Source organism: Aplidium turbinatum, chromosome 10 (assembly GCF_918807975.1).
Source record: "Aplidium turbinatum chromosome 10, kaAplTurb1.1, whole genome shotgun sequence".
NCBI classification, from domain to species: Eukaryota; Metazoa; Chordata; class Ascidiacea; order Aplousobranchia; family Polyclinidae; genus Aplidium; species Aplidium turbinatum.
Genome location: NC_137481.1, coordinates 6,618,012 through 6,645,138, shown reverse-complemented (window position 1 = coordinate 6,645,138; position 27,127 = coordinate 6,618,012). Strand labels below are relative to the sequence as shown.

Here is a 27,127-nt window from a genome sequence, read left to right as displayed (position 1 = left end):
GAATTTTTGCTGCTTTGGAAAAGTGGGGCATAGTTTTATCTAATCCATTTGAAATTAGGAATTTTGTACATTGTACAGCAGTTTTGATTTCTCTGTTGCGAGTGAGTTGGTGAAAAAGTTGATATTCCGATTCCAGGAAATCCTGTTCCAAGGTGTAGAATTCAGATATCAACTTCAAGCTTTGTTGGTTGGCATTATTTGTATCTTCCGAAAATTCTCCTTTTGAAGACTAAGGAGAGAATTTGGGCAATTTTTCATATTTGGGCAAGATTTCACACCTATCTCCTTTTAGGATAGATAGGTATAAAATCTTGCCCAAATATGAAAAATTGCCCAAATTCTCGACAGATTGGGGGTGCGATTGCACCCCCTGCACCCCCGGCTCGTACACCTATGCACAGTAGGCCTACATGTTCAATAGAGAAATGCTTAGTGTGCGAGGCCTGGCCTGGCAAGTCTGCGTCGAAGCAGTTGATCGAAGTCGGGTCACATCACACCAAGACTTCAAATCTTCTAATTGTATTTTAGCCCATTTGCGTACAGCAGTGTAAAGGAAAAGTAGGAATAATATTTTCCCATGGCCATGGTGATTGGTGAACATGATAGTAGAACGTACGGTAGTGGGCGACGGTAGTTCAAAAACCATAGCGGTAAAGCAGTCCAGAACGCCAACAATGTTGCTTTTTTAAGGTCCAGCGACGTTAAAACAGTGTAAAAATGCATTTTTGTCTGGCTGGGATAAAGTAAAAGCTGATCAGTGATCACTATAACTTTACAAACGAATTTATTTTCACCCTGTGAGTCAGCTCAATCATAAACAGCTAAAAATCGATTTCAATCAGCTAGCAGCTCGATCATCTTCAGTTATGCTTATTCAAATAGAATTAATCTATTTGAATAAGCTTAACAGCTAGCAGCTAGATCATCTTCAGTTATGCTTATTAAGTTATTCAAATAAAATTAATCTATTTGAATAAGCTTAACTGAAGATAATCTCGCTGCTAGCTGATCGAAATCGATTTTAGCTGTTGTGTGAAAATATATTTGTTTGTATTACAAGACATGTAACCGAGTCGTTTATATCAAGCATTGTTGTGGGATTGACACCTGTCAGAAGATATTTCCTTTTCTTGATTACTATAACTACGTTTTTCGGCAGCCGATTGTAACAAGAATTGACAGCGATGGATGCCGGTATTTTCTTGCTACAATCGGCTGGCGAAAAACATATAGTAATATAATTGATTGAAAAGCTCAATGGCTAGCGTGGAAGCTCAAGAACTACCAGGAAAATAACCCCTTTGCTTTCCATACTATAATTTTAATAGCTCTCATGTAATTTGAAAAAGCTGGTTAAAGTAGGCTGTGTGTTGTAAAGACTTGTTGGTTCCGCTTTGTAGGTTTAGAAATTTCTATGCGCTATTCTGCGAAATGAATAAAATATCTTGCTGCTGCAACACAGTTTCTGATTTGATTATACGCTTTAGCAATGTAAATGTTTTTTTTGTTTTGTACTTTCCTTGTAGCAATAACTCAGAATTTCTGCCAACAAGCTTCCCAAGAAGAATTGAAATTTCAGCCCAAATAAGAAGTTCTCACTCCACGATCCAGCAACTCAAGTTTCCTTAGACGTAGCACAACGAGCCCTTGAAGCTAAAGCATAGCAGAGCGACTGCATCAAAAATAAATTAAATAAAAACGTTTTTTCTATTTGCATTGACAGCGTTTTCTGACGAAACTTTAGTTTTCTTTTTAATTGCTTTTAAAAAATTCCATTTGCGCACAGGCATAATATAAGTTTATACTTTAAGCTAATTTGCAGCAATAGATCATGTTAATTTACATATTTGTTTAACCTACTCATTTTTTCCATATTATGGTCACACATGACATAGTAGACCTATCACACGAGTTTCAGTTCAGTTCAGCCAGCCACAGCACTAAAGACCGTAGACATTTCTCTCCATAGCAGCATACTGTTCATGCATGAGAAATCAAGTGCAATGTAGTCGGAGCGACACTACGCAATCGACGACGCGTCTTGGCAAGGATACAGCCACATGCTCTTGGGCGGTGTCGAACCGGCGGCCTTTCGAAAGTGTATTAGAGTGAATTCACCAGTATTAGAGTGATTCAGTTTCAGTATTCACCAGTATCACGGCCCAGTATTAGAGTGAATTCACTGAACAAAGCGCATGTAGCCATCACAAGTGCATAATAAGACACGTCTCATGCCAGAAGCTCAGAGCATAGACGTAGAGAAATTATTTTGCTTACAACGGATTTTAGTTTCGTAACCTACAGTGGGGAAGTAAATTTCATCGATTTCAAGTTTGAAATCTCCAGTAAAATTTGTTTTGCCATGCTAGATAGGTAGTCACTATCTGACTTAGCCTCTTAAAGAAGTCAGTCATGTCTGATTGACGAAACGTCGGAATAAAAGCAGATTATCACCCTATACATCTTGTGATAGTTTAGATTAGTTTACACCAGAAGAACGTAGGCTATATCATGTTATTTAACTAAATGCCTGGTGAACAACCTTATTCAATTTTTCAACTTAGAAACGCTAACTTTACTTTTCATTTCAAATATTTACAAAAAGTAGCCTATTTGAAATGAGGAAAAGATTTGTTAAAATTGTATAACAACGCATTTTTACACCAATACGATGCCAAAAGTAATGTTTTGTTGTCACTGCTGTAAAATTACTTCATGATTTAGAAACGTTAACTGATTGAACTATTATCTCTTAACAGCAATTTTTTATAGGAAGTTGATAGAAAAACTAGCTGAAAACATGTTGCCAACACAACCCTCGACTATTGCTTACGTGACTTTTGTTTCTCTCGCTTGGTTCGTGATTGGAGGAAGAGGTTTGTGCCCGAACGCAACAGGTTGCAGGTAAATATAAACTTTTAAAAAAATTGCACCGGTGCAAGTCTGGTCAGACTGTAATTGCTGTAAGTCCACATCTCGCAACCAACTTCAGCCTTCCCAGTCGGTGGGCACTTTAACGTATCACACTTTTCAAAAACAATAACGCAATCATGCGTGACATAACAAGTGAATAAAAAAATAACAGTTAACCTCTCAAGTACATGTAGCTCCACACAGAGTGAAATTTACATGCCTTTTGACTCTTTTTTATTTCTTTAAAAGTAATGTCTAAAAAGACATTATTGACCCAAAAAGAATGTCTAAAAAGACATTATGAAAAGTAACTACGGAAAAAGGCCAGTGTTTCGATCTTCCGATCTCTTCAGCGTAGTAAAGTGAAGGTGGAAAGTTGTCTTGAAGTGTTGGTTGAGGTGATGATTTGAAACTTGAGTGATTGTTGTGAGACAATGAGACTGGATTTAATATTTAATTTCGGACTCGAGCGAAACGTAATTTTACAGCCTATTGGAAGGTGTGATTTTTTTGAGAGAATTTGTGCTAAGGAATGACTGGAATTTATTGTTTATATAACAATAAATATATATAGATGTTTGCTGGTACACCCCTTCATTTTCTTTGAATTTTTATACTTTTATGTGCCTCTTGTATCTAATTTCTTGTATTTTAGATCCATCTCAGATGATTGTTATGTCCTAGCTCAGTTGCAAATTCTTGTCTTTTTTTCTAGTTTTTATTTTTAACAAATTCCAGTCGTTCCTTAGCACAAATTCTCTTAAAAAAATCACACCTTCCAATAAGCTGTAAAATTACGTTTCGCTCGAGTCCGAAATTAAATATTAAATCCAGTCTCATTGTCTCACAACAATCACTCAAGTTTCAAATCATCACCTCAACCAACACTTCAAGACAACTTTCCACCTTCACTTTACTACGCTGAAGAGATCGGAAGATCGAAACACTGGCCTTTGTCCGTAGTTACTTTTCATAATGTCTTTTTAGACATTCTTTTTGGGTCAATAATGTCTTTTTAGACATTACTTTTAAAGAAATAAAAAAGAGTCAAAAGGCATGTAAATTTCACTCTGTGTGGAGCTACATGTACTTGAGACTTGAGAGGTTAACTGTTATTTTTTTATTCACTTGTTGATTCATTCATATCAGTTTGTATCCTCTGTGGATCCTTCTCTGGTATCATGGGCCAATCCTATAGATGTTTGCTGGTACACCCCTTCATTTTCTTTGAATTTTTATGCGTGACATAGTCTACGATTCCTCGCGAATCAGCTGATTGCAGTCATGTGACTCAGCTCGTGATATTGTGAGCGTTCTTTTTGTGATTGTGAGGGAATCATAGTTGTAAGTTGAGCGAGATTTTTCCGGTCGGGTTTGCACTTCATTAACAGATATTTGTCAGCTTCAATCCTGAATCTATTCTGTATTGTTTTCTTTGCAATTTTAGTTAGTTGGCAAATTCAATGAAACATTGGAACAATCTATTATTTTCTGTTTTTGATTTCTATTTAATCGGATGAGCACAGCAGCCACTGTTAGAAAATAAAATAATTTTAATGAAATAATTGTTATTATTCCCTTCATCTACAACTAAAGGCGGAGCTGCGAGTAGTTCACGTACAGAGATATAATTGATTGGAGAGCAGGGAAGACAAATTACCACCTACACACGTAAAACACAATACCCAAGGTTTATTTTGGTCGCATGTGGTTTCAAAAACGCCGCAAGAATAGTAAAATGATTGTGTTAGCCAATAGGTTGACAGTTACCGGTTTGCTATAACGTTTGCAAAACTTTATTTTTGAGCTTTAAATGAATTGTCGGCTTAGGCTAATAGTTTGGGGTTCAGGCCACAAATGTTTATGTACAACTTTGAAAGAAATAGTCACATGTTGCGGACAAGGCACAGTTAATTGAGACAAAGTCGTCTGAGAGTATAACCTTTCAAGGCACCACAGAAACCATCCAAGACCCTGAAGTGCGGCGTTCGACAGGTATCTAACGCTTATATTACATGGGGATATGGTCCATCAGGCATAAAGTTCTCCGCAACTCTTTGGCGCAGGCAAAATATAACTTAATAGATTCAAGATATGTAAATGTTACAAATTGTCTTATCAAAATAATGGAAACAAAAGTGTAACATGGACTTGTTTGAGCTGAGAAGGTAAGCTAGAATCATGAACCAATACAACTTTGAAAACACACCTTCCCTTTCCTTGCAATTTTAACCTGTAAAACGAGAATTTTTACAGATGCAGAACAACTTCAAAATGGACATTGTCAGCCATTTGCAACGGAGTCGATCCACAAATAAACTTCTTGCCATATACCAATATCACCAAGCTCACGATACAAAGTAAGCCTTCAAGTTGCTTGTAAAGCTTTCACGAATCCATAATATCTATAAAACGGTGCATGAACAAATTATGTTTTTTATAACCGCATCAAAGGACGACTTTCTCATATCAAGGTTGTGAATGACTCTTCAGAACGAGCTCTTGGGCTTGTCACAGACTACATCAGTCTGCGGTAACGAAGTCACAACATCGAAAATAATTTCTTCATCAGGTGGTGAAAGACCTCGGTGAAAAACAAAACAGCCTCTTGCCGAAATCGAATTCAGAACGGTGGACAATAAAAATTATGTCTGAAATGCGGTAGAATTCGACATATTTTGAGAGTACTGTACTGTAATACAAATACACGTGTCAGTGTTCATGGAGCTGATGTATTTTTAGCAATTAAAAGTGATTATCACAATTTTCCAAATCCTTTTCGAAAAAGCTTGAAACCTTATCCAAAATTAAAATTAAACGTTTTGGGTTAATGGTTCCCAACTTTCCATGGCCGTCTATGGATGCAGTTATGGATAACTAAGCACCATAATAAAATACTCATTTCAGGTGGAAACTTCACAAACGTATCTTCATTAGCTATTCTGCAACAGTTTATCAACTTAGACAGAGTTACATTCAGAAACATACAACTACCTTTGTTTAACTGGAATTGGCTGCCAGGTAAAAGTAAACCAATGTATGGCTATTTATTATATTTACGTTAAAACACATGAAAAAAACGTCTAAAAAAATGTTTGTCAATCGCTTTTACGTTAACAAGTATTATCTACCGTGTACGTTGTGTGATTTTACCTTCTGGGGCCTATAGAAGGTAAAATACTACTGGCTTCGGTGCTAGATACTTTGGCTTCAGCCTAGAATCTAGGTCGAACCCAGAGTCAAATTTTTAATTGAGGCGAATTTGTTGCACATTTTGTGCACCTGTTCCTTTTTGGTATGTTACCACCAAAAATTTAATTATAAAATTTTAGAAAGTTCACTGAAGCAAATGCCTTAATTTCAACATTTTATTTAAAAAAATCCATAATCTATAACAAAACGAAGCATTGTGCAGTAAAAACCAATCATGAAAAAACTACAGTAGCTTCTCTTTATAAAAATGTGATTTTTTTTTGTGTTTTTAGACAGCTGCACAAGAATGACTTTAACCTATGGAAGCTACAAACAAACATATCCCCTTCAGTACCCACCATTCAATGAAACTTGCAACTTGCGTTCTTCGCTAAATATCACAAAGTTTTATATATTCAATGTCCCTTACACACAAATTCCTTCTTGCCTCCCCGAGAAGTTAGAGACACTCTCTATGACTGAAGCTCCTTTGACTGATTTTGAACGAAATCAAAGTAGCAGAGAACAACCTTTGATTTGGCCTCCCAACTTACGCTATTTGAACATAAAATCGTTTAGTTTCACTCGTTTTGATTCTGAAGTTTTGAGATATGCTCCACCAAGCTTTGATAAAATAACTGCAGGCGCTTGCCGCAAACCGTTCAAAAGATTTCCACCTGTGTGGCCACAAACTGGAGCTGTTGTGCATCTTTATTTCAGAAATTGCCACATTAATGAAGTGCAACCTTCAGATTTCCTTTACCTTCAAAACTTAGAGTATTTGGATTTATCTGGAAACGAACTCACTGAGGTACCAAATGGTCTCCCCGCAAGTTTGAAAACGTTGTTCTTATCAAACAATTTTATTGCAACTGTGGACGACAATGCATGGAAAAACCTTTCAAATCTTAAAACTCTAAGGTTTGACAACAACAATCTACAATTAATTCCACGAAATTTACCTCAGAACTTGAATTTCTTAAGTTTACGCTACAACGTCATTGAATTCACTGAAAGAAATGTCTTTAGTCATTTGAAAGGCTTAACTTATTTACAGCTTGACAACAACAGGTGAGTTGATTGAATTATCACTTTACTCTGGCTATTGCCTGATTGATCCGTGTAACTGTTGGTGACTTACAACAGCACCTTCCCAACAGTTTGTGTGAACAAATGTCTTAATACTTATGTGGATGCTATGCCTGATACAATGGGTGAACCACTTAGCCTACTATAGGCTCGCAACCGAAACGTACAGAATGTTTAGCTTTGTGTCTACAGTTAAACAAAACGTATCTTTTCTGCTTAAATTACTGGATCGTGTTGATCTTAACCAAGGGATATCTTCAGTTCACTGTTGATATGAAGTTAATTTCAGATTACTGAACATGCCTGAAGGGCTTCCACCCACAATGCGGCACATGGACTTGCAACACAATCAAATTGCCCTCATCCGGTCTCCGAGAAACTATGAATATTGTGCAAACTGCACAATGCGTTTAGACTATAACCCGTGGATATGCAACGACAACATGATACGCTTTCTGTTATGGGAGAGTCAACATAAAGTAAATCTGGTTCTGCAAGAGCGTTGCGGGGACCCTATCCCCGATACAGGTAAACATGACATGAATAGTCAACAATTTAAGTCAGTGGTGCAAAACAATTGTTAAATCATCCGCTCTCATGTGGCCTGTACCGTTTTCTTTCAATCAAAATTAATTTTTCAAAAAGTAGCCCAGATCTGCGTGTCACCATCTGCGGGTGTGTGTGTTTGAAGTGATTATTGCAACGCTTTGTTTTCAGAGCAGACACTCTCCAGCTAGCCAGGTTTATCCTTTTTACATTGATGCTACGTCTTCACACTTTTATGGTAATTTGATTAATTTCCTTGCCACGGCTATAATGTAGCTGGAGTTTGGTTTTCAGTCAGGTTATACCTAAGAGTATGAAAACGGCACAAATTGTGTTAAGTCTTGTATAAAGCATAACCCAAGACATGGCAATACTGTTTTCACAATGCAAAGGTAAAAAAAATAATCGTTATAGACATATACAGTAGAGCGACAATTAATGAATTATGGCACTGATGTTTTTGATATACGATTAGTGACAAAAATAAACACCATACAAGCTCTCTAGCAGCCTTCCAGTGTAGTCCGGGAACATCGTGAATCTGAGGTGGTAAAAGGATAGACCCTCGACCCCAGAAGCTCAGACGACGACGACGACCATACAAGTCTAATATTCTACTAGTTTGTATATTCTTACGAACGTTCTAACCAGGTGTCCACCCAGATTTGCCAACAAAGAGTACTTCAGGCAATCTTGTATTGTAGAACATTGAAAAGAGGTGTGTTTTACTTTGTAGCTTGGTCCGCCATTACAGCTCATTCAAAAGACTCTCTTCAAATAACATTCTAACAAAAGTATATAATCGTTAGATCTAGGACGAGTGGGGATTCAATCTTTGACAAGATATCTTGACTTCATGAAAAGAAACGAAACGTTTCGGCTTTGCAAATACCAAATAAAAACGTTAAATTGCATCAATGCCTCCTTAACCCAGTTTCCCCCGGAAGCTCCAGATACTCTGGAGTATGTTGAAATATCCAATAATCCCACCTTAACTATTGTTCCTGATGGCTTGTTTTTCAACCAAAGCAACTTGAAAACGTACGTATGATTTGCATGCCTTTCCCAGACAGCAAAATCTGTCATTTTTACATTGATTCATCGTCTGCAGACATTAAATCAATGTAAAAATGACAGATTTTTTTGTCTGGGTAACATGACCTTCAATATAATTATACATTTTTGGGTACGTGTGCGTTAAAATGTTTTGGCATAAAACCGTCAAACCATTTATATCATGCAAAATGTATAATAACCAGACCGCAGTATCAAAAGATCATTAAATCTTTTGATTATGCAAAATGTAAGTTATTTGTTTCTTTTGTATTGACATAATAATATGTGGATTGTGGATGTTAAATGATATTCCAATATTTCAGACTAATTTTAGACAACAACGCGATTAAAAAGTTTCCAAAATGGCTTCCCGTTTCTTTGGAACTGCTCCAATTGAACGACAATCAAATAGAAGGCATTCCAAACGCACCAGACATTTTCAAGAACTTGAGGAATCTTAAAAGCATTCAGCTTATTAAAAATCGTATCAAGGTGCTTTATGACTATCAACTCACCCCACTGACATCATTGACTTGGATTGGTCTTGATGGAAATCCCTTGGTAAGTGGAAGTGTACGTGACTGTGATACTGCAAAATCGTAACTAATCTGGTAAGTTTTCTGCTTCTAAGAGCTACTACTATAATGTAATGTAAAGTCTATGCTAGCTGAAGATGTAATGTATGTGCTAGCTGAAGATGCTGTTATGATAGCGAAATCGACTCGTAATAATTTACGCTAAGAAATTAGATTGTTGTGCAAATGCCAGTATTTGATGAATGCAAAATAGCAGTATATGCACAATATATAATTATACTAAGTATTAAATATTATAGTTTTGTGAGAGTTTGCTTTTTATACCACAGACAAGCAAGGCACAACAACGCAACAAGATCGAGCATATCATGAATATATTTCACATATTAACAAATAATTTTAAAAATCGAACGTTTTCGGCTTTACCTAAGCCCTCATCAGAAATCTGAACATATTTATAACAAATACGGCATAGCCTATACAAGGATACTGTGTGTATAATGTAACAACACACTGCTAACATAGTTTTATTAACAAATGAATAATTTAATTTTGTTGTTTTAAAACTGTTCAGCTTTTTCATAACTTTACCCACTCAGCAAAAATCCGTTTTTTTTTTGTTTTTTTTTGCTGGCTTTTTGGACTTTGCTAGCTGGGTATGTTTTCCAACTTAGCACCATATGTACCGAACCAGTTTGAGAACAGAATATTTTAAAATACACTATTTCGACACAAATTTTTTTACTGACTTGTTTCAAAATCAAGAAATTTTGTTTCGTTGTGCATTCGAAGAAAACCGAAACACAGGCGGCTGGCCTCACGTCACCTTATTGGAAGATCTTCTAATTGTCCTTAGGATTCCCACTAGCATTCAAACAAAAGCAGCTTAAACTATTTTTTTATTCAAAATAAAGTTTTTTTAATTTTGTTTAGAATAAAATTTCTGATTTTTTTAAAATTCAAACCACCGTATATAGAGTTTAAGTTTATACTTTTATAGCCATTAATATAAAACGACTTGAAATCGGACCCAAGCCTACCAAAAGAGGAGGCGAAGACATCAACCAGTTCAGCAGGCCATAGGCCTCAGGGCTATAGACATTTCTTTCTAGAACAGGGTATACTGTTCACACATGGGAGAAATCAAGGGCTGTATTCGAAGGGGCGCCAGCGCCACTCCGCAATCGACGGCGTGTCTTAAAGTGTCGGTGGCTTAAAATTTTCACAAAATGCTCGTCCAAGCCAACGGTAGAGATTAACATTTGGTTAAAGCTTATCAAGCCGAATCTTCATGTTTTTGCGAGCGCAATGAGGCGAAAATTTTGAACACCAATAACTTTCACATTTTACCAAACGTCTACATCAGAGGTGTCCAAACTTTTCCCCAGGCAAGCCAGGTTTGATAATGCGGAAGTGTTTGCGAGCCAAAAGCCTCTGACAATCTTGTTTTGCGTAAAGAAAGATGCATAAATAGCAATTATTGTATTAATGTTATTTTCATACAACAAAGCGATATGCAGGTTTAAGTATTTTGTTGTAGAGCCTACATATCACGCACGTGTTATCGGCTTGATTCATCAGAACTTAAAACATACAGAAACTTTGTAAAACACAGCTCTGTTATTGCAAAGGATGTCACAAAATTTCGTGAAGAGGCAAATAAGTATTTTTACATATGTGAGTGAGCCCGCAACAAGTCACCAAAAGTGTAGCACCCATAAGAGGTGTGGAAGGACACCCCCAAATTTTTTTAAAAAATACCTTAAAATTGCGCATTCTGAAAGTACTTTCAGCCTAAATCAAGAGAAAAATTTTGTCAAAGCAGAGTGTGAAATTTTCATTTAAAATATTTCGGGGAGTGAGGAGAGAATTGTTCAAGGTTTATTGTCTAGACTTCACTGTGGTGATGCTCTAAAACCGATTCAAAACTATAAATGGTTAATTATAGAACTTCAAACTAATTTGACAGAATCAAACAATAAGATTTTACCTGGTTTATCGCTAACATGAACTTTCATTACAAATACACTTTTAGGTTTGTGACTGCTCCTTGTATTCATTGACTTGGTGGTATCAGAACTTGGAATTAGATGTAGTCCAGCAGTTCTTCTCACCGACGTGTGCGGGCCCTGAAAAGTACGAAGGTTATAAGTTGGGACAAATACTTGGTGCGTACAGGTAAACCGACATTGCATCAATATTGAAGTTGACTTTATGTAATTTCTGCTCTCTGTTGGTGCTTTATACCACATAAAGTAGTTGTCTGAGTATAGGGATTAGCAGATCTTCGTCTTAAGGCTGGAGATGTGACCTAATTTGTAGATTTCTACAAACAATGAGATATCGTCGATGCATTTTCATAAAAAGTGTCTGAAAGTAGGCTATTGCTTTGTGTGAAGTTGATAGCTTTGAAAGTGTTCCTTGTTGACGCTGTTTCTAATATAACATGATGTCCTCAAGCAGTGTGGCGGTGTCGAAGCCATTGGAAGGACAAAAAAGGCAAGACATGGTATTTAAACAGCCCCTTACGTTTAGTGCGTAGACTATTGCGTAACCTAGATACTTTTTAATTCTCTTTTCACTGTTAGACATGACTTCGAGTGTGTTCCGGGTCTGTGTGATTGGATGCCGGGTTCTGGAACACTTAATTGTTCAGCGTCAGTGCAGTTAAAAGTAGGTGCTAAATATGTTTACAGCTTTTTATTCACTTGTAAGTATTTTAATAAAGCAGACACATTATAACTACACGTTAATATAGCTTTAAAAAAAGGCAGGAAACCAACTTCTCTCCGTATTGTCACTAGGCCACGGTCAGGGATATCTAGAGAAGGGGATGAAGGCTCGCAGCGATTGCCTTATCTCGTGACACTACCAGGGCGGTAGTTTGTAGTGCTTTAAACATGTGGTTCTTTTTAAAATCGTAGAAAGTTTTGTAGGCTAGTGCAGCTGGTACAATGAGCTACAGTAAATAGTTAGAAAATGTTACGTAGAGCATATTTAAAGAATGCTTGTTTACAAAGACAGTTGAAAATTTACCAGTAGCCTAAGCTGTTTTTTTAACAACGCCTTTGCAGTAGGCTAGATGTAAAGCAAGTAGCCTATATGGGTAGTTGAATTAACAAGCAACCATGAGCATGCTGTGAATATCCAGGCCTGATGCTAATAGCGCAATGCAAGTTATCATAACAAGATTTATTAAACTACTATCGGTGCCGCAATTGTCATTTTACGATAAATACAGATTATTTACGATAAACAAAAGCCCTTCTATTGTCAGAAGTAATAAAAGCCTTCGTATCCCCTTCTTTAGATATCCCTGGCTACGGTACGGTTACTTTTTGTGGTGAGCCTATCAGAGGGCATTTTCAAAAAGTAAATGATGCATTGCAGAAACAACCTAGTATATTAATTATTAAGTAAGCTGCAATTCCTTAGATGAAGTTTACCAGCAAAAGATCGATGTAAAGTTGGTTCCAGCCGTTTCGCAGCCATTGCCGCGATACGGAACAGTGCAAAACGTAAACGCGTTGCTACCCCGGACGAGCCATAAAAGTGTCCCAGATAAATTTAAAAAATGTCAAGCGATACACTATGTAAATTGAACACTCCAGCTTCTCTAATTAACTCATGCACTTCAAACGTCACTGAGCTGTCTAAAATAATTTATTAATTTTTTTTTTGCTCACACTGGCAAGCCATACGACTGCTAAGTGCTAATCATCCATCTACTCATTTGTGTGTAGACTAGAATTTGGCACGTTTGATAAAATTAAGGCCTGCAGGCAGCTATTTGCGGTCCGAGCATCGGCATACAAAGATATGAGACGTTGACAAGCACAAAGGCTTTGGATGGCCGATAGTTTGTTCTGAAATATTTGACGATAAACAAGTAGCATAAAGTACCTACAAAAAATCGTCTTGCTTGGTGACTTGCAATTGATCGTGTGTAATCTTTTAGTCTATTTATTTTTTAGAACGAAAACACAACTTTTGTTCCCGAGATATCTGACTTTACCAAACTGCCACACATTCCGAATAATTCGTATTGGCTTAGTCTGGATGTTTCCCATATGCGACTGCAAGAAGACGATATTAAACTGAAAGGGCTCACACAATTACAGATACTGGATTTAACAGGTAGCCTAGATAGATTTGGACTAATGGTGTCTTGATAGCCTACATTTAACTATACCAACAAGGTTCTAGGCTATAAGTGCGACACAAAACAATTTGGAGACTTCGCTCTATTTCTGTGCCACAACCACAAACCTAAATTGTTTATGATCGAACTTCATAAAAGTCAACTTGCTTCGGTGTCGGGCAACGTCGACTAAAACAAAAATGACTGCCTTTAGCCTACCCCGCACTATATTTTCAAATAAAAAAGCTAGTGGATTTAAATCAGAGCTGTGAACTCGGGCAAAAATTATGCGACTCCGACTCCTCGGTTTATAACTTATAACGGATATAACGGGCCAATTCCGGAGACGTCAAATCCTTCCCTCGACTCTACAGCCGTGACAGAGCTGTGGAATCGGGCGAAAAATAAACGACTCCGACTCCTCGATTTATAACTGGCCGACTCCGGACACGCCAAAATCCCTCCGACTCCACAGCCCTTATTTAAATCATCTGTTTTGAAACCTTGAGGTGATATTGCTTATTGCAGACATAGGCCAAACACATTTTAAATGCTTGTTGAACTCACTGGAAATTAGCACTGTTCCACAGGGATAGGCGTTTTTGAATACTTTCACCGACTCTAAAATATCAAATCCGATTTGGTTAAGGGAGTAATGCCGTAAAAATAAATTAAACAAACCAAAATAAAGGCAAGGTGTTTTAAAGTACAAATTGGATACGTGTGAAAATACTGACTCGTGTGAAAATAAATTCGTCTGTATTACAAGACATGTAACCAAGTCGTTCATATCAAGCATTGTTGTGGGTTTGACAGTTGACACCTGTAAAAAAATATTTGATTTTCTTGAATTCAGATACGTTATTCGTTATTTACACTTGGTTATTTCTTCCCAGACAACAATTTATTAACGATTCCATTGAATGGTCTTCCTCCGAGTCTTCAAGAGTTGATGTTAATGCATAATAAAATAGAAGAAATACCGCCCAGCCTCAAGCAATATCTGCCACAGTTACAACTTCTTGATTTAAGACAAAACCATATCAAGTAAGTCTAAAAAGTTTGCGTAAAGTAGTGTATGGCTATGGCTGAAAGCTGCTCAGTGTGGTTAAGAAAATTGTGGCTTTTTTATTTAGCATGCAGAACATTAAGCCAGTCCTTTTAAGCTTATGCCACAGTCTATTGGCCAACGTTTATTCCTGCAGCTTCTCACTTTTCTCATCAGTGTATAGGCTACAATAGGTAGCCAACTAAAAATTAAGTAACCTATAGAGTTGGTGTTGTTGATGCTATGTTATAGCTTTATTTTTGATCAAATATCAAAGCAGTGCACGGCTACACGCCTTTCTTGTTTCTGAGAAATGCCTATTTCAGTAGATGTCACTAAACAAGAAGATGATTGTAAAAGTATACAACAACCTGATCATGAACACAAAACTGTTTATGACTTAAACTAAATGTCATAAAGTGTACAATAAGCTGTGGGTGCAATTGCATTTCTTCCAAATAGGTTGTGCTTTTTATTTCTCAAGGACAATACAATCACAAAGTCTAACAGCTTTACCCTTGGTTGAGAGGGTATTCTTACAAGACAACCCTATACGATGTGATTGCGAGCTACGTCCTCTTGTATCGTACATACAAGCACAAGAAAAGAACAACTTCACTTTAAACAACAATCATTTTCAAGTCAGTATATTTTCTGAAATTAATTATGAGTTTGTTTCCTCACAAATGGTTTGTAGATTGAAAACAAGTCTACAGATCATTTGCGAAGACCAAACTTACTTCTGCGTTTTATATTCTTTTGATATTAAGTTGCAATACACGTTTACCGAGTGTTCAAAACATGTTACTTTTAAGTTACTTTTTGTGAAATCAATAAAGTTTTAATAAATTTATACGTCATAACTTTTTAATTGATGTCATACTTTTAGAAGCTGACGTGCCAAGAACCACCAACAATGAAGGGGTCAACACTTCTTGGACTAAAAGAAGATGAGTACTGTGAAGTCATCATATGGACAGAAATCACAGGCGGCGTAGTGGGAGGAGTGTGTTTTTTGCTCATTATAGCAATCGTAGTGAATGTTATTCTGTACAAGGTAATGCTTTGCTCACAAACAATTCGTTCTTCTTAGTGGCTAAAGGTAGCACGCCTATAAAACTGAAAAAAAAATTATACAGAAATAACTTAAAACGTTTAAGTAAACCGCTAGTGATAATGTAAATCACGGTGGGATAGTTTATATGTAATCTTTTGCAGACTGAAAAACAACCATCTAGATCAGTGTTTCCCAAACTTTTTTTTAATAGCGCTCCCTCCTGGACAATAAACAGAGTATCAAAAACCCCTTCGACAAAAAAATAGTAAAATCAAAGTTATTTTCCATTCAACACAACAGTCCAACTCTAATGAAACGGATGAGTCTGGTGCAATGTCATTAGTTTCAGTTTGGATAGGAACAATCTTAAGTCTTCCCGTCTATGTCAAGCCGGTTTCTTTTGTTATCCAGAAGTGTGGTCACGGCACTGAAAGCACGCTCTACCAAGTATGAGCTAGGAAAGACAATGATAAAAATTTTGACCTGATTCCACACGTGAGGGTATTTCACAATTTCTCTTTGATTTGGTTCTGCAGGCAGAACGATTTATACAAGATATTGAACTTCGGTTTGAGTTCAAAATCGCTTTGCAATGTGATTAGTTCCTCGTCAAGAATGCCATGTTCGGAAAGAGTCTCCTACAAGTCAACCGTTGTGAACTGAGCATGTGACAACTGAGCTAGCAACATTAGAGCAATTGGCTGAAGTTGATAAATGATGAAACTGAGCAAGCCGAAACTTGGAATGTCACAAGTCAACAAAATGAGTTGGACAAGCGATGACCAAGCAAGTCCGACGTGAGCAAGTAAATCTCATTTGCTGACTTGGCAGTAGCTGACATGTACTTGCTGAGTTGTCGCATGCCGAGTGGTCTGACAACCGTTCGGAAATATTGACAGTGCGTTGCCAGTGCTCATTGACGAAAATGTTGCCAGTGCTCATTGACGAAGACGTTGCCAATGCTGCCAGATGGTATCCTGGGCCGCCAGATTTCGAAAATCTGGTAAAATTTGAAAATGGTTTGGTTTTGGTATCGAAATGAAAAAGCTTGAAACCAGACAAAAATCTGGTGAAATCCGGAGTATTTTTAAATGATTTGGTACTGAAACAGAAAATCTTGGAAGCAGACAAAAATTTAGTGTTTACAAGTTAGTTTACGAATTCTATTGTTCATGACAGGGCATGTTGTTGGTATGTGTAGGCCAATACTGTATAACTGCCCCGATTTACTCTCAGCGCCCCTCAATCGCCGTTTATAGCTAGCTCCGGCGCCCACTTTGAGAACCACTGATCTAGATCAATTTTGGATCAATTTTTTTACGCAAAATTTTACAAACTCAAAACTTCTGGAGAAACTACCTTTATCTTATTTCGCTCCCCCCCCCTGCATGTGTGGTCCGACTAAAGACGCCCACCTGCACAGCACACTTGATAATTTCTGTTTCCGATGTGGACGGATAAGCTGTACTTGAAGAATAAGGAACAAGGGTCTTTTTTCGAAAAAAGATTGCTGTCTTGTCGATAAATATGTTTACTGCAATTTTTCAATGTATTTTAGCTGAATTTTCCATTGTTTCTTCATAGAACAATTTTTTTGTTGCAGCTGCCACTTTCAGTTGTAAGATATTTCACACATCTTATGGAACTTAATCTTTCACTAACTTAATAAATTTAATGCATACTGTCTAGCGTAAGAAAGTCCAAGAACGAAAAGACATACTGCTGGGTTTTCACAAGCTTCTTGAAAGAGAGGCACTAATGAACGATGAAGACACGGATTCGATGATTGGCATTGGAGGAAAGAAATACCAATACGATGCATTCATTTCTTACTGCAGTCATGACGCAGACGAAGATTTTGTCTACAAAATGATCCATGTAAGTAATAAATAGATTAATCTTGGCAGAATGTTACATTGTGATTGTCAAGTCATTATGATGATTCTTGCTTCTATATGTATAGTACCATAGTCGATAGTGAATCGTGGCTACTGTCATTTCTGATGTCAAATGCACAGTTTATGAACAAAATGTCAAAAACTGACGCACTTTAATGAAGAAAAAAGCACTGTGCAAAAAGCTTTATTAAAAGTGTTATCTTTACCCAGATAGCAACATCCGCCATTGTTACATTCATTCAACGTTTGCAGACAATCAATGTAAAAATGACTGATTTTGCTGTCTGGGATATTATTTCATCCTTCGTCGCAATTGTGTACATTTAAAGGAGTTGGAGGAAAAGAGAGAAAGAAAACTTTGTGTACACGAAAGAGACTTCACCCCTGGACAAGGAATTGCTGACAACATTGTAAAAAGCATTGGGTTATCACGGCGTGTGATCATTGTTGTATCAAGAAAATACGCTGCCAGTGCTTGGTGTCAATATGAAGTTCAAATAGCTCTTGCGCAGTTGCACGAGCACAGAAGAGGAAGATTGCTCGTCCCGGTTCTACTCGAGGTATAGTGAGAGCAAAAGTGTTCATGTTTGAATGTTAATTTAAAAATTACACATAGAACTGTTTCAATATAAAATCTTCCGACGCGAAAATTGTTTTCTTGCTATTTCTTCAGCAAAGTTGTTCGTTTATTGTAGATACGAAACGCACATGAAAAGTCAATTATAGCCTATTGAGATTTTCTTGTATTGAGCACAATAATCTTTTGTTTTGACGCTAAAGTCTTTGTCTTGATTTTATCAAATTTTGAATTAAACTTTTTCATGGAATTTTGTTTTTGTATCAAACAAAACACCCGCTTCGAATAGTTCTTATTTGCAGATTAACTTAGCCTATAACATTTAAAACTCTTAAAAGTAAAATCAAAATAAATTCTCCAGCCCTGAAATCGTTACCGAAACAAATTTGCATTCTACTAAGAGACACAGTTCTTGTACTACGGTACGAAAGTATAGTCTACTTCGCTTAAAATTAACCTATTTCAAAATTAATAAAAGTTTTTACACAGGATGTAATGCAAGACGACAATTATGCTGGAAGTGTAAAGACGATTCTTTCACTTATCACTGGCCTTCATGCCCCCGCTCCGTATCAACCAGACGTTTGGAATGCCTTTTGGGATAAACTCGAAGCAACTCTCCCAGCAAAGGCACACCAGAACTATACTGAAAATGTTGCATACGAAGTAGATTAGTCAAATTTACTAACACAGTATTGTCCTTTCAATAATACAGCTTTGAACTAATCATGAAAACATGTCAGCGCGACTAGCCTGCAAACAGTTACACTGTTAATGTTAGGAGACAAGCTTTTGAATTTTTCATTGTCAATGTAATAACTACGGGTTGTACCTTTATCTTAACATTTTATTACTCCTAAATAAAAAGCTAGGTTATCGCCTCGTTGATGGCCGGGAAATTTAATGAACATTAATTTGAAAAAAATCTTTACTTTGCAGGGGTTCTCGGTTTTATTTATATTAAAATGTTTTAATTTTTTTATGTTTTGCACCACTCAGCGCAAGCTATACATATTTCTGTAACTATTATTAAAGTATATGGCTCCAAACGAAATTCGCGGTGGCAAATAGGCTAGTTGAATTCTTCAAATCTTTATTTCTACAATTATCTTCGAAATGTACTTTCATGCACAATGCACATAACTGGCAATACTTTTCTACCGCTCTATGAATAATTGTTCTGGATTGAACAGAAATTCAACTGAGAAAAGCCTGCTACCTTGCTTTAATGCTATATATAAATGCTTGAATGATTATTATCAGTAAACAAATAAGTGACAATTTAATAAACAAAATTAAATCTGTCACTCTCGGTCTCACTGCCCTCGTGTTATCAATAGGCTACAGAAAATAGAGCTGAGAAGCAACCACGGCGGAAAAAGTTTATTGTTTGCTAAGTGAAAAAAAAAAACTTCATTGTTGGAAGTAACATGCCATCACCAACAAAGGTAAAGCTACATGGAGCGATCTCTTTGATGAAACGAGAGTCGCAGCCGAGAGATCGGCTGCGGTTATATTACTTGCTGGCCCGCAGCCTAGCGCAGGATCACAACAAAGACCAAAATTGCATCTTGTTCCAGAAGGACACTCAGAGCATTCCTCTCCCTCCTTGTAAGGTTTTCTTCCAACAAAATTTCCTACGGGGCCATAATTACACACAACATATTGCGCCGATGGCCAGATAGAGCCGCGTACATTCATGTTTTGACAAGTAACAACAGCACACCCTAAAGCGTAGGATGAAGCCCATACGTTTTGTGTATAATGTCCACAAACCCCTGTACACCCAAGTGTAGAATAGGTAAACAAGTGTTTTTCTCTATCCCAATCTTTTATTCCATTTTCCAAAGCTTGAGACGCTGGAACAGTTAAAGACGATATATACAAATTTTCTCCAATCGAGAGAAACTTTGATGTTCTTCTGTTTGATGCTGCGTTGTGCTCAAAAACACACTTATTAGCATGCGTTTCAGCAACCTGAGCGATTTCATCATCCCAAGTCATTTCTCTCATATCACTCGCCCTCGGGTTAACTAACCTTCTGTACTTGTTATGTACTGCCACCGCAACGTCCTGCTCCAATTTCGACAAAGCCCTTTTAGATCGAGATGTTCCATCACTGGGATTTGATTCAGAAAATGATGTTGAATGTATCATAAGTATAAATACGAAGCTCACCAACAAAAACTTCATCCTCAAATATCACCGCATTTAAGAAAACATTATAAGTTTCGTTAGAAATATATTACCAGGGCATTCCAGTAAAAAAATATAGTGTAGTGCTTTCAATAACACAAAATCTTTCAATAGTCACTAATTAAACCATGACACAAAGGTTGGAGATAAAAATCACAGATAAAAAAACTTTAAAAACTAATGAAACACGATTGTGATGTCACAGTCAAATGTTGAAGATAAACGAAGTTCTCAATGCTATTCTGCAGTAGCCGATATGATAAAATTTCAATCAAATACACCACTTACCAACAAACTTTTACATCGTGTTTCATTCTATAGATCATCAGATATTGAAAAGTAAGATACGTTATCTGGAAATAAAATCTGCACATTCATTTGAATCGTTGATAAATTAAAAAGAACACATTTATCATCATCATCCATCCAGACGATGCAAAAAGCTATCGCCCCATCCCCTTGCTCTGCATCCCTTTCAAGATCATTGAGAGACTGATCTATCAAGATCCTCGATGTCAATAATATCATCATCCAAATTTCGGTTTAGTTCCCACTGGTAAAAAGTTTTATCACAAACTTTTATCTTGAACTATTTGGACTTTGTCATCAACAAGAACTACAGAAAACTTGACGTCATAACCTACTACGCAAAGACGCAAATGCACAGCTTCACGAATTCTGCAGATGACGAAACAAATCCATTTTTAATTGAAAACTTCAAGCTTGAATATATTTCCATGGCAAATTTACTTACCAACTTAAAGCGGTGCTTTACCAGCCTGTAGAATTACTAGCTTTTCAAGAAGATCAATATAGCATATAGCAAAAACTGCGACCATTACTACCTAAGGTCCGAAACTGCTTTTGACAGCTTAGTAGCCTACAGTTGCTTTTAGATCTATCTGTGAAATATTTATTATTGAGTTTTTACATACGTTTCACAACAACCCCAACAATGAAAGTACCATTACTAACAGAAGCTTTAGAAGTAACAGATTTTTTCCTGCATTGACCATCCAAGGGGCAACCAAACTTAACCATCTGCAATTGCAACCAGATTAGGGTAATTCTTTGACAACCTGCAAGTGCACAACTTTCAGGTCATGGCTGGATATAATACATGCCATAGGTTAATTTTATTGCAGCCTACAGTATTACGGTACAGTTGAATATCTTGTGTATTCAATGAGAAAAGCAGAAAAAACAAATTGATTTTATATATAAAATCAAGAAACGATTTTATCAGAATGAAGTAGAATAAACATGGTGTCAGTTTTAGGCATGTGGCAAAGTCCAAAAATAACAGAAAAATTACATTAGCAAAATCTCTTGCAAAGCACGCATAAAGACAATATAATAATATCCAAATCAGAAAGCAATGCTTACATGGAATAGCATTAAATCAGAATATAACGGAGCTCCTATACCATATTCCATCAGTTTAATTAAGATTAGGTTAGCGGCAGTTAAATTGATCAGATCCAAAAATTGTTTGCTGATATGACAAATCCGAGATTAGTCCATTAATCTTCATTTAGACTTAGATGTAAAATTAGTGTGATGATCTTTCAGCGTAATAAGTATTGGGTTGTGGAAAATCCGTTCAAGACGAGCTGTTCCAGAGGCGCAATTGCCTAACGCGCTGAGTCAAATTGTTGTGCTCACGTCACAATTTCTTGTATTCATGCCTCGCGTTATTTTTTGCTTGCGCCTTTACCTGCGGAAAAAGCAAAACTCTTTAGTTTTCTTTCAGTTCAGTGTTGTTGGATGCCGTCCGGATGGCTGCAACTTGATATCAGTTTGATAATTTGGTGTTCTATGTAAAATTCTAATGTTAATCTTAGTCTGGAGGCAAAAACAGAAATAAATAATTAAATAAACAAGTTGGTGATGGTCTAAAGTCTGCCGGACCGGATAGGGACACTTATTTGACAAGCTTCCTGCTCAGCAAGCGTCTTTTGATGACCTTGAGGGACGCTCCACGAGCCTCAACTTTTTGACGCCTTTGCAATCTCTTCATAATAATGTTGTATTAATTTTGTCACTGACAGCTGGACGCAATGGTTCGTATTTGGTAGGCTAAAGACAATATTGATGAGCAGTTTTTTGTAATGTTGACGCTTGACTTCATGTAAATTATTATTTATATTAGCTAACAGCAAAAATGTTGAGATAAATAATAATGGAGTCATCAGAAGATTCTAAAAAGAAAACACACAAAAAAGAGACAGGTAATATTACAAAAAAATAAAGTGAATTACCTCAATCCTGTCCTCAACAAAAATTGCAGAAAAATACAAACGTACGGTTAGAAATGACTAATGACCTAACAAAACATTTTTTTTTTGTCTTGTTTGTTTTTTTATAATATGTCATACATTTTTTAGGTAACAAAACAGAAAAGTTAAATTAAAATTAACTTCCAAAGTAAAATAAAGGAGTGCTAAAGATTTACCTGCAAAATTTCTTTAGGAACAATTTGAATTTTCGGGACAGAGCAGTCGGTAAAAGATCTGTCAAATTAAAGTACAATGCACAAAATACATGGTTGGCTGGTGGAAAAACATTGTTTAACTATTAAATTTCTCATCTTCATGTGAACTTGTTTTTTTTTTTTTTTTGAATGAAAATAACCACAAAAAGAGCTAACATCGCTAGACACATGATACTCGCATCAGTTTTGCAGAAAAAAAAAACTAAAAACAAACCTGGTCACAGTGTAAGGTTGAAAATCGTTCAAGTGTAAATCCCAATGCAAATAGAGGGATAGCGAACAGAAGGTTGTTCATAGCTCGAAGCTGTAGCTTTTTGTTTGACTTTCTTCAGGAGCTGTGGTCAGAAAAAATAAACATAAATGTAGTGAAGTATTTATAGTAGAAGGAAAGAAAAACGAAACGTACATTGGCTAATCAGAGTAATAAAGTCATTAGATCTCTATAACAGTAGGCTACAAATTTGGGTCTGCTACTATTCGGTGAGTCCGATTCGGTGATTTTCTAACCTCTAACCCTAACTCCTAACCCCTAACCCTAAAACGGCAATGATAATTAGGCTACGGTACCCGATAATTTAAAAAAAATCGAAAAAATCCCCCGTTAAGGGATCGGACTCACCGAATCGGACTCACCGAAACGCCATTCCGTACAAATTTAACCTAACAGAAGGTAATTTATCAATAGTCACTTTGCTAATTGAATTTTTAAGTCAAACTGGATGCCTAACATTATGTGTTGTAGCCTAAATATGATGAAAGAAACTTCTTAAACATGTAACAGGATTACCTCCCTAGAATATAACAAAGATACATCATCATTGCCATCTAGTTTTTGTAGAAGTAATATGAAATAATAACATTTCCATCATCATAATCCATGATCATACTTCATGTGATAATAATTTTAGTGTAGGCCTACACAGTAAACATGATGAAAATTTAACAGCCTCATTCAATCTTCAAAAACAATTAAATTCAAAAAATGCAAAATTGATGTTTCAAACGTTTGGATTAAGGCTTTCGAATAAAATGATCATTTTTAAAGTAACTAATGAGTCATGACAATAGTTACCTTATGACAAGTACCGTACATCTTACTTTCTTCTCTGTTTAAAAAATAAGCTTCAAGTTGGTACAAACTTCACAAGCACGTAACAATTTGGAAAACATAGGTACTGAAAAATTTTTTTTGATAAAACAAATTGCAAAAATAAGCGTCTATTTCTAAGTATGCTTTGTATAGCCTATATGGCCAACAAGAATCATTGCCATTTCATTTTAAGTCGATATAGGTATTACTTCAAAAAATAAACATTTTATTTTTAACAAAAGTGCTTTGATGCAAAGTGACACAGTCAAACGATTCAACAACCAACTCAAAATATATCATACTACAAAAAATCAATACAAAAAAGATAACAAAAATCAATAAATAAAATTAGAAACAAAACAAACAATATTATTGTGTTGCAGTTATGCCAGAAATAGCATACAATAAAACATCAACTTTGATGTGCAATAGCTATAAAAAAAAATAAAGAAACATGAAAATGACAAAGTGTTTTCAAAACTACACTATAATATATCATTTCATCACATTTCAGATTTCTTGTTTGAAAAAATATGTTTTAAATATGTAGCTGGTATAGATTTATGATGGAAGAGATAAATCAACAAACACATTACAGACTGTGTAGTGATGTTTTCCAGAGCATGAGTAAGACAAAAAATCTCTACTTCATAAATTTTTAAAGATTAATGTTCACTCCAAGTATATACACCTTAATTTGTCAACTCCACGGCCCTGATATTTAACCTATACATTACTTGTTGGTAATAAAATTGACTTCTTATAAGTAATGCATTCACACAATGTAAAGTCAAAAAAAATCAGCAAGGATTCTTAAGCCTAATTAACTTCTCATGCAAGATATTTCGTTTGATACATTTCATTTTGCTTTCAATTGAATAAATGAGAACCTATGGCATGTAATTTGAAGTTTTGTCAATACATCTACTTTTTCAAAATTAAAACAAGCATTCTTGCAATAAAATCAAAATTAATATATAACCAACTGATAAGAATGGTTCTTCTACACATGTCAAAGCATAACCATCAACATAGCCAGCTTATATAACATCATTGTCAAATTGACTAGTGCTAGTGGGTTTTGAGCAAAAAGATGGTTGATTGATGTCTAATTCTAAGAGATTGTACTTTTGTCATACAATCATAATTTTTAAGGCTTATGCCGTCAACAAACAGGTAGTAGTTTGCATACAATTGTTTTGGTCTAGCAAGAAAACAATGTTGTAAAACTGAGTCACCACCAAAATTAGCCTATACTGTATATCTTTCAGATTACAGCCTTGATAAGCATGATTAAATAACATATATTAGGTAATTTTTATTAAATGAACATAGGCAAACCAACTGAGATGATACATAGAAAGCTTTAATGGATCAATGAGTATGTCTATGGCCATTGCTGAAGAACATGTAAACACTTGGCCACGTGGAATGGGGTGTACAATAGTACGATATTTTTCTAATTCATCCTCATTTTCAATTCTGTTGGTATCGTTTGGCCCAAGTGTGTAATTACCATGAATTCCACCACAGCAAAGGGTTGTTAAAATCCGCTTTGTTACAGAGTTTGGTTTACTTCCTGGCTTTTGTGTGGGATGGGATGGTCTAGGACTAGGTGTTGGGTTCACAAATCCAGGCATTGGAAGCCCTGGTGGTGATGCTGGAAATGCTCTAGTTGGATAAACAGGGATGTCATGAAATGGAGTTGCTCTGACAGGAGTAGGATTAGGATTTTTCCCATGGTAAAAAGGAAAAGATGCCAGTGGTTTAGTATGAGGTCCAAGCACTAATGGTGGTGGTGTTATCATAGCTTTTTTTGTTGGAATGATTAATGGAATGAATGGTGCAGTTCTTCCAACAGATGTTGGTTTAGGCAGCTGATGACCTTTAAGCTTTATGTGAACATCAGATGATGTTGAAGCTTCTTTATTCAAATTCATTGGCTGAGTTGCCAAAACCGTAGTTTCTTGTTTTATTACATTTGGCATTATCAAGCCTTTGTCCTGATGAAGATTTAATGTACGGACACCGGGAGTTGTTGAGTCAATTATTTTATGGTTACTTGTTTTTTCAATTATATCTACCCCCTTAAGTCTGATCATTCCGTTGTCAACTGCCGGGGAAGTATACGATGCTGTGGTGGTAGCTGCTGGTCGAAAATCGAAAGCCGGTGATGTCAAAATCGGTGGCCTACGAGGTGCTGAAGGAAACATAGCATTACCTTTGATTCTAACGTTGTGTGGATGATCAATGAAAGGTGATGTCCATACTCTATTTAAAATCGCCCATTGGTCAATAGCTGGTGACGTCCATCCCAAGGTTTTAAAATGAAAACCATCAATAGCCGGTGATGTTACCAGCCCGTCTGGTTTTGTTTTTGCACGTTTGTCTACTTTTGGTGAAGTTAGAGCTTTTGTTGTTAAGTGAGACCCACCAAAAAATAAAGGTGGCACAGTTGAAGAAGCTTGCTGTGTCGACACGAACAGCCCAGTGCGATTGCTGCATAATCTTGTTCGGCAAGCATAACCATTTGGGCAGGCCTCACATGATCTCCCTTGTTGATAAGGTTTAGCTCTGTAATGGTTTCCTTGTGGTCCAAAATTACAAACAAATATTTGAGCCTTTGTTCGCACTTTTCGTTCTATTTCCATGTCTCTACAAGTACTCATTCCACATCCTACCGCATATGTACTTGCCCAAACCATTTGTGTGTATCGCGAGCAAGTCCCTCTATTACATGACATGGTTTCATAATTATAGTTATACTTTTCTCTATTCCAATCCCAAATCGCCCGAGAAATTGCATCTTTTACAGGTAATACAGTTACTTTGTAATGTATTGCTTCACCTAAGTAAACAGGAAAATCTTTGACCTTTCTGTTCCAATAAGGGTTGTGCCCCCACTGACATTTGTTGGAAAATGCTGCAGCTACTTTTGCAGCTTCTTTATTCCAAACCATCTCCAACATATTCGTTGCGCTTGGCAATACCCTACTACGATATTTATTGATTTCAGTCACAATTTGTCTCTTATCGTCTTCAGTAAGAGCGGAAGGAGCGATAAGTGTAGCATGATGTTTTACTACTGAGTTATGAATACTTGCTGCCTGAACTAGTTCTGCTAGCTGAAGTAATACGAAAAAAAGCATTAGCAGTTAATTAACAGTAGCATCATCTACGCTTGATAAAAAGTTGACAAGGCAACACTTCCACAAACGAGCTGCACAGCTATAATCATTCAATTTAGTGCTTGAAACTTTTTTGTTGCGTCATAAATCCTTTCATTGTTTGCAA

At 36.3% G+C, this 27,127-nt stretch overlaps 3 protein-coding genes and 1 long non-coding RNA gene across 4 annotated transcripts; 1 reads left to right on the top strand and 3 right to left on the bottom strand.

The window, feature by feature from the left end:
• Positions 1-2,777: 2,777 nt before the first annotated feature.
• On the top strand, positions 2,778-19,363 carry LOC145778251 (uncharacterized). The gene is made up of 16 exons (XM_082589708.1): positions 2,778-2,904; positions 5,170-5,273; positions 5,821-5,934; positions 6,399-7,176; positions 7,484-7,722; positions 8,550-8,781; positions 9,120-9,357; positions 11,368-11,510; positions 11,921-12,005; positions 13,307-13,469; positions 14,370-14,520; positions 15,006-15,162; positions 15,411-15,578; positions 17,268-17,456; positions 17,806-18,036; positions 18,543-19,363. Exons 1-16 carry the CDS (start codon positions 2,801-2,803, stop codon positions 18,726-18,728), a joined length of 3,282 nt encoding a protein of 1,093 aa, XP_082445834.1. The 5' UTR covers positions 2,778-2,800; the 3' UTR covers positions 18,729-19,363.
• Position 19,364: 1 nt separating this feature from the next.
• LOC145778253 (scoloptoxin SSD976-like) lies at positions 19,365-20,848 on the bottom strand. The gene has a single exon (XM_082589709.1). It carries the CDS (start codon positions 20,244-20,246, stop codon positions 19,467-19,469), a length of 780 nt encoding a protein of 259 aa, XP_082445835.1. The 5' UTR covers positions 20,247-20,848; the 3' UTR covers positions 19,365-19,466.
• Positions 20,849-21,019: 171 nt separating this feature from the next.
• On the bottom strand, positions 21,020-23,142 carry LOC145778551 (uncharacterized). The gene is made up of 3 exons (XR_014290445.1): positions 22,958-23,142; positions 22,705-22,762; positions 21,020-21,966 (listed from the first exon to the last, which is right to left on the bottom strand). It is a non-coding gene; the product is annotated as an uncharacterized LOC145778551 (long non-coding RNA).
• A 793-nt stretch (positions 23,143-23,935) lies between these two features.
• LOC145778549 (uncharacterized) lies at positions 23,936-26,923 on the bottom strand. The gene has a single exon (XM_082590057.1). It carries the CDS (start codon positions 26,800-26,802, stop codon positions 25,141-25,143), a length of 1,662 nt encoding a protein of 553 aa, XP_082446183.1. The 5' UTR covers positions 26,803-26,923; the 3' UTR covers positions 23,936-25,140.
• Positions 26,924-27,127: the final 204 nt, after the last annotated feature.

Bases quoted from the DNA above. Each gene is read 5' to 3' on its own strand.
- LOC145778251 (XM_082589708.1), top strand. From the start codon at position 2,801: ATGTTGCCAACACAACCCTCGACTATTGCTTACGTGACTTTTGTTTCT. The intron at 15,163-15,410 runs GTCAGTATATTT...TCATACTTTTAG, and splicing joins TAAACAACAATCATTTTCAA to AAGCTGACGTGCCAAGAACC. The intron at 18,037-18,542 runs GTATAGTGAGAG...GTTTTTACACAG, and splicing joins TCGTCCCGGTTCTACTCGAG to GATGTAATGCAAGACGACAA.
- LOC145778549 (XM_082590057.1), bottom strand. From the start codon at position 26,802: ATGTTGGAGATGGTTTGGAATAAAGAAGCTGCAAAAGTAGCTGCAGCA.
- LOC145778253 (XM_082589709.1), bottom strand. From the start codon at position 20,246: ATGAAGTTTTTGTTGGTGAGCTTCGTATTTATACTTATGATACATTCA.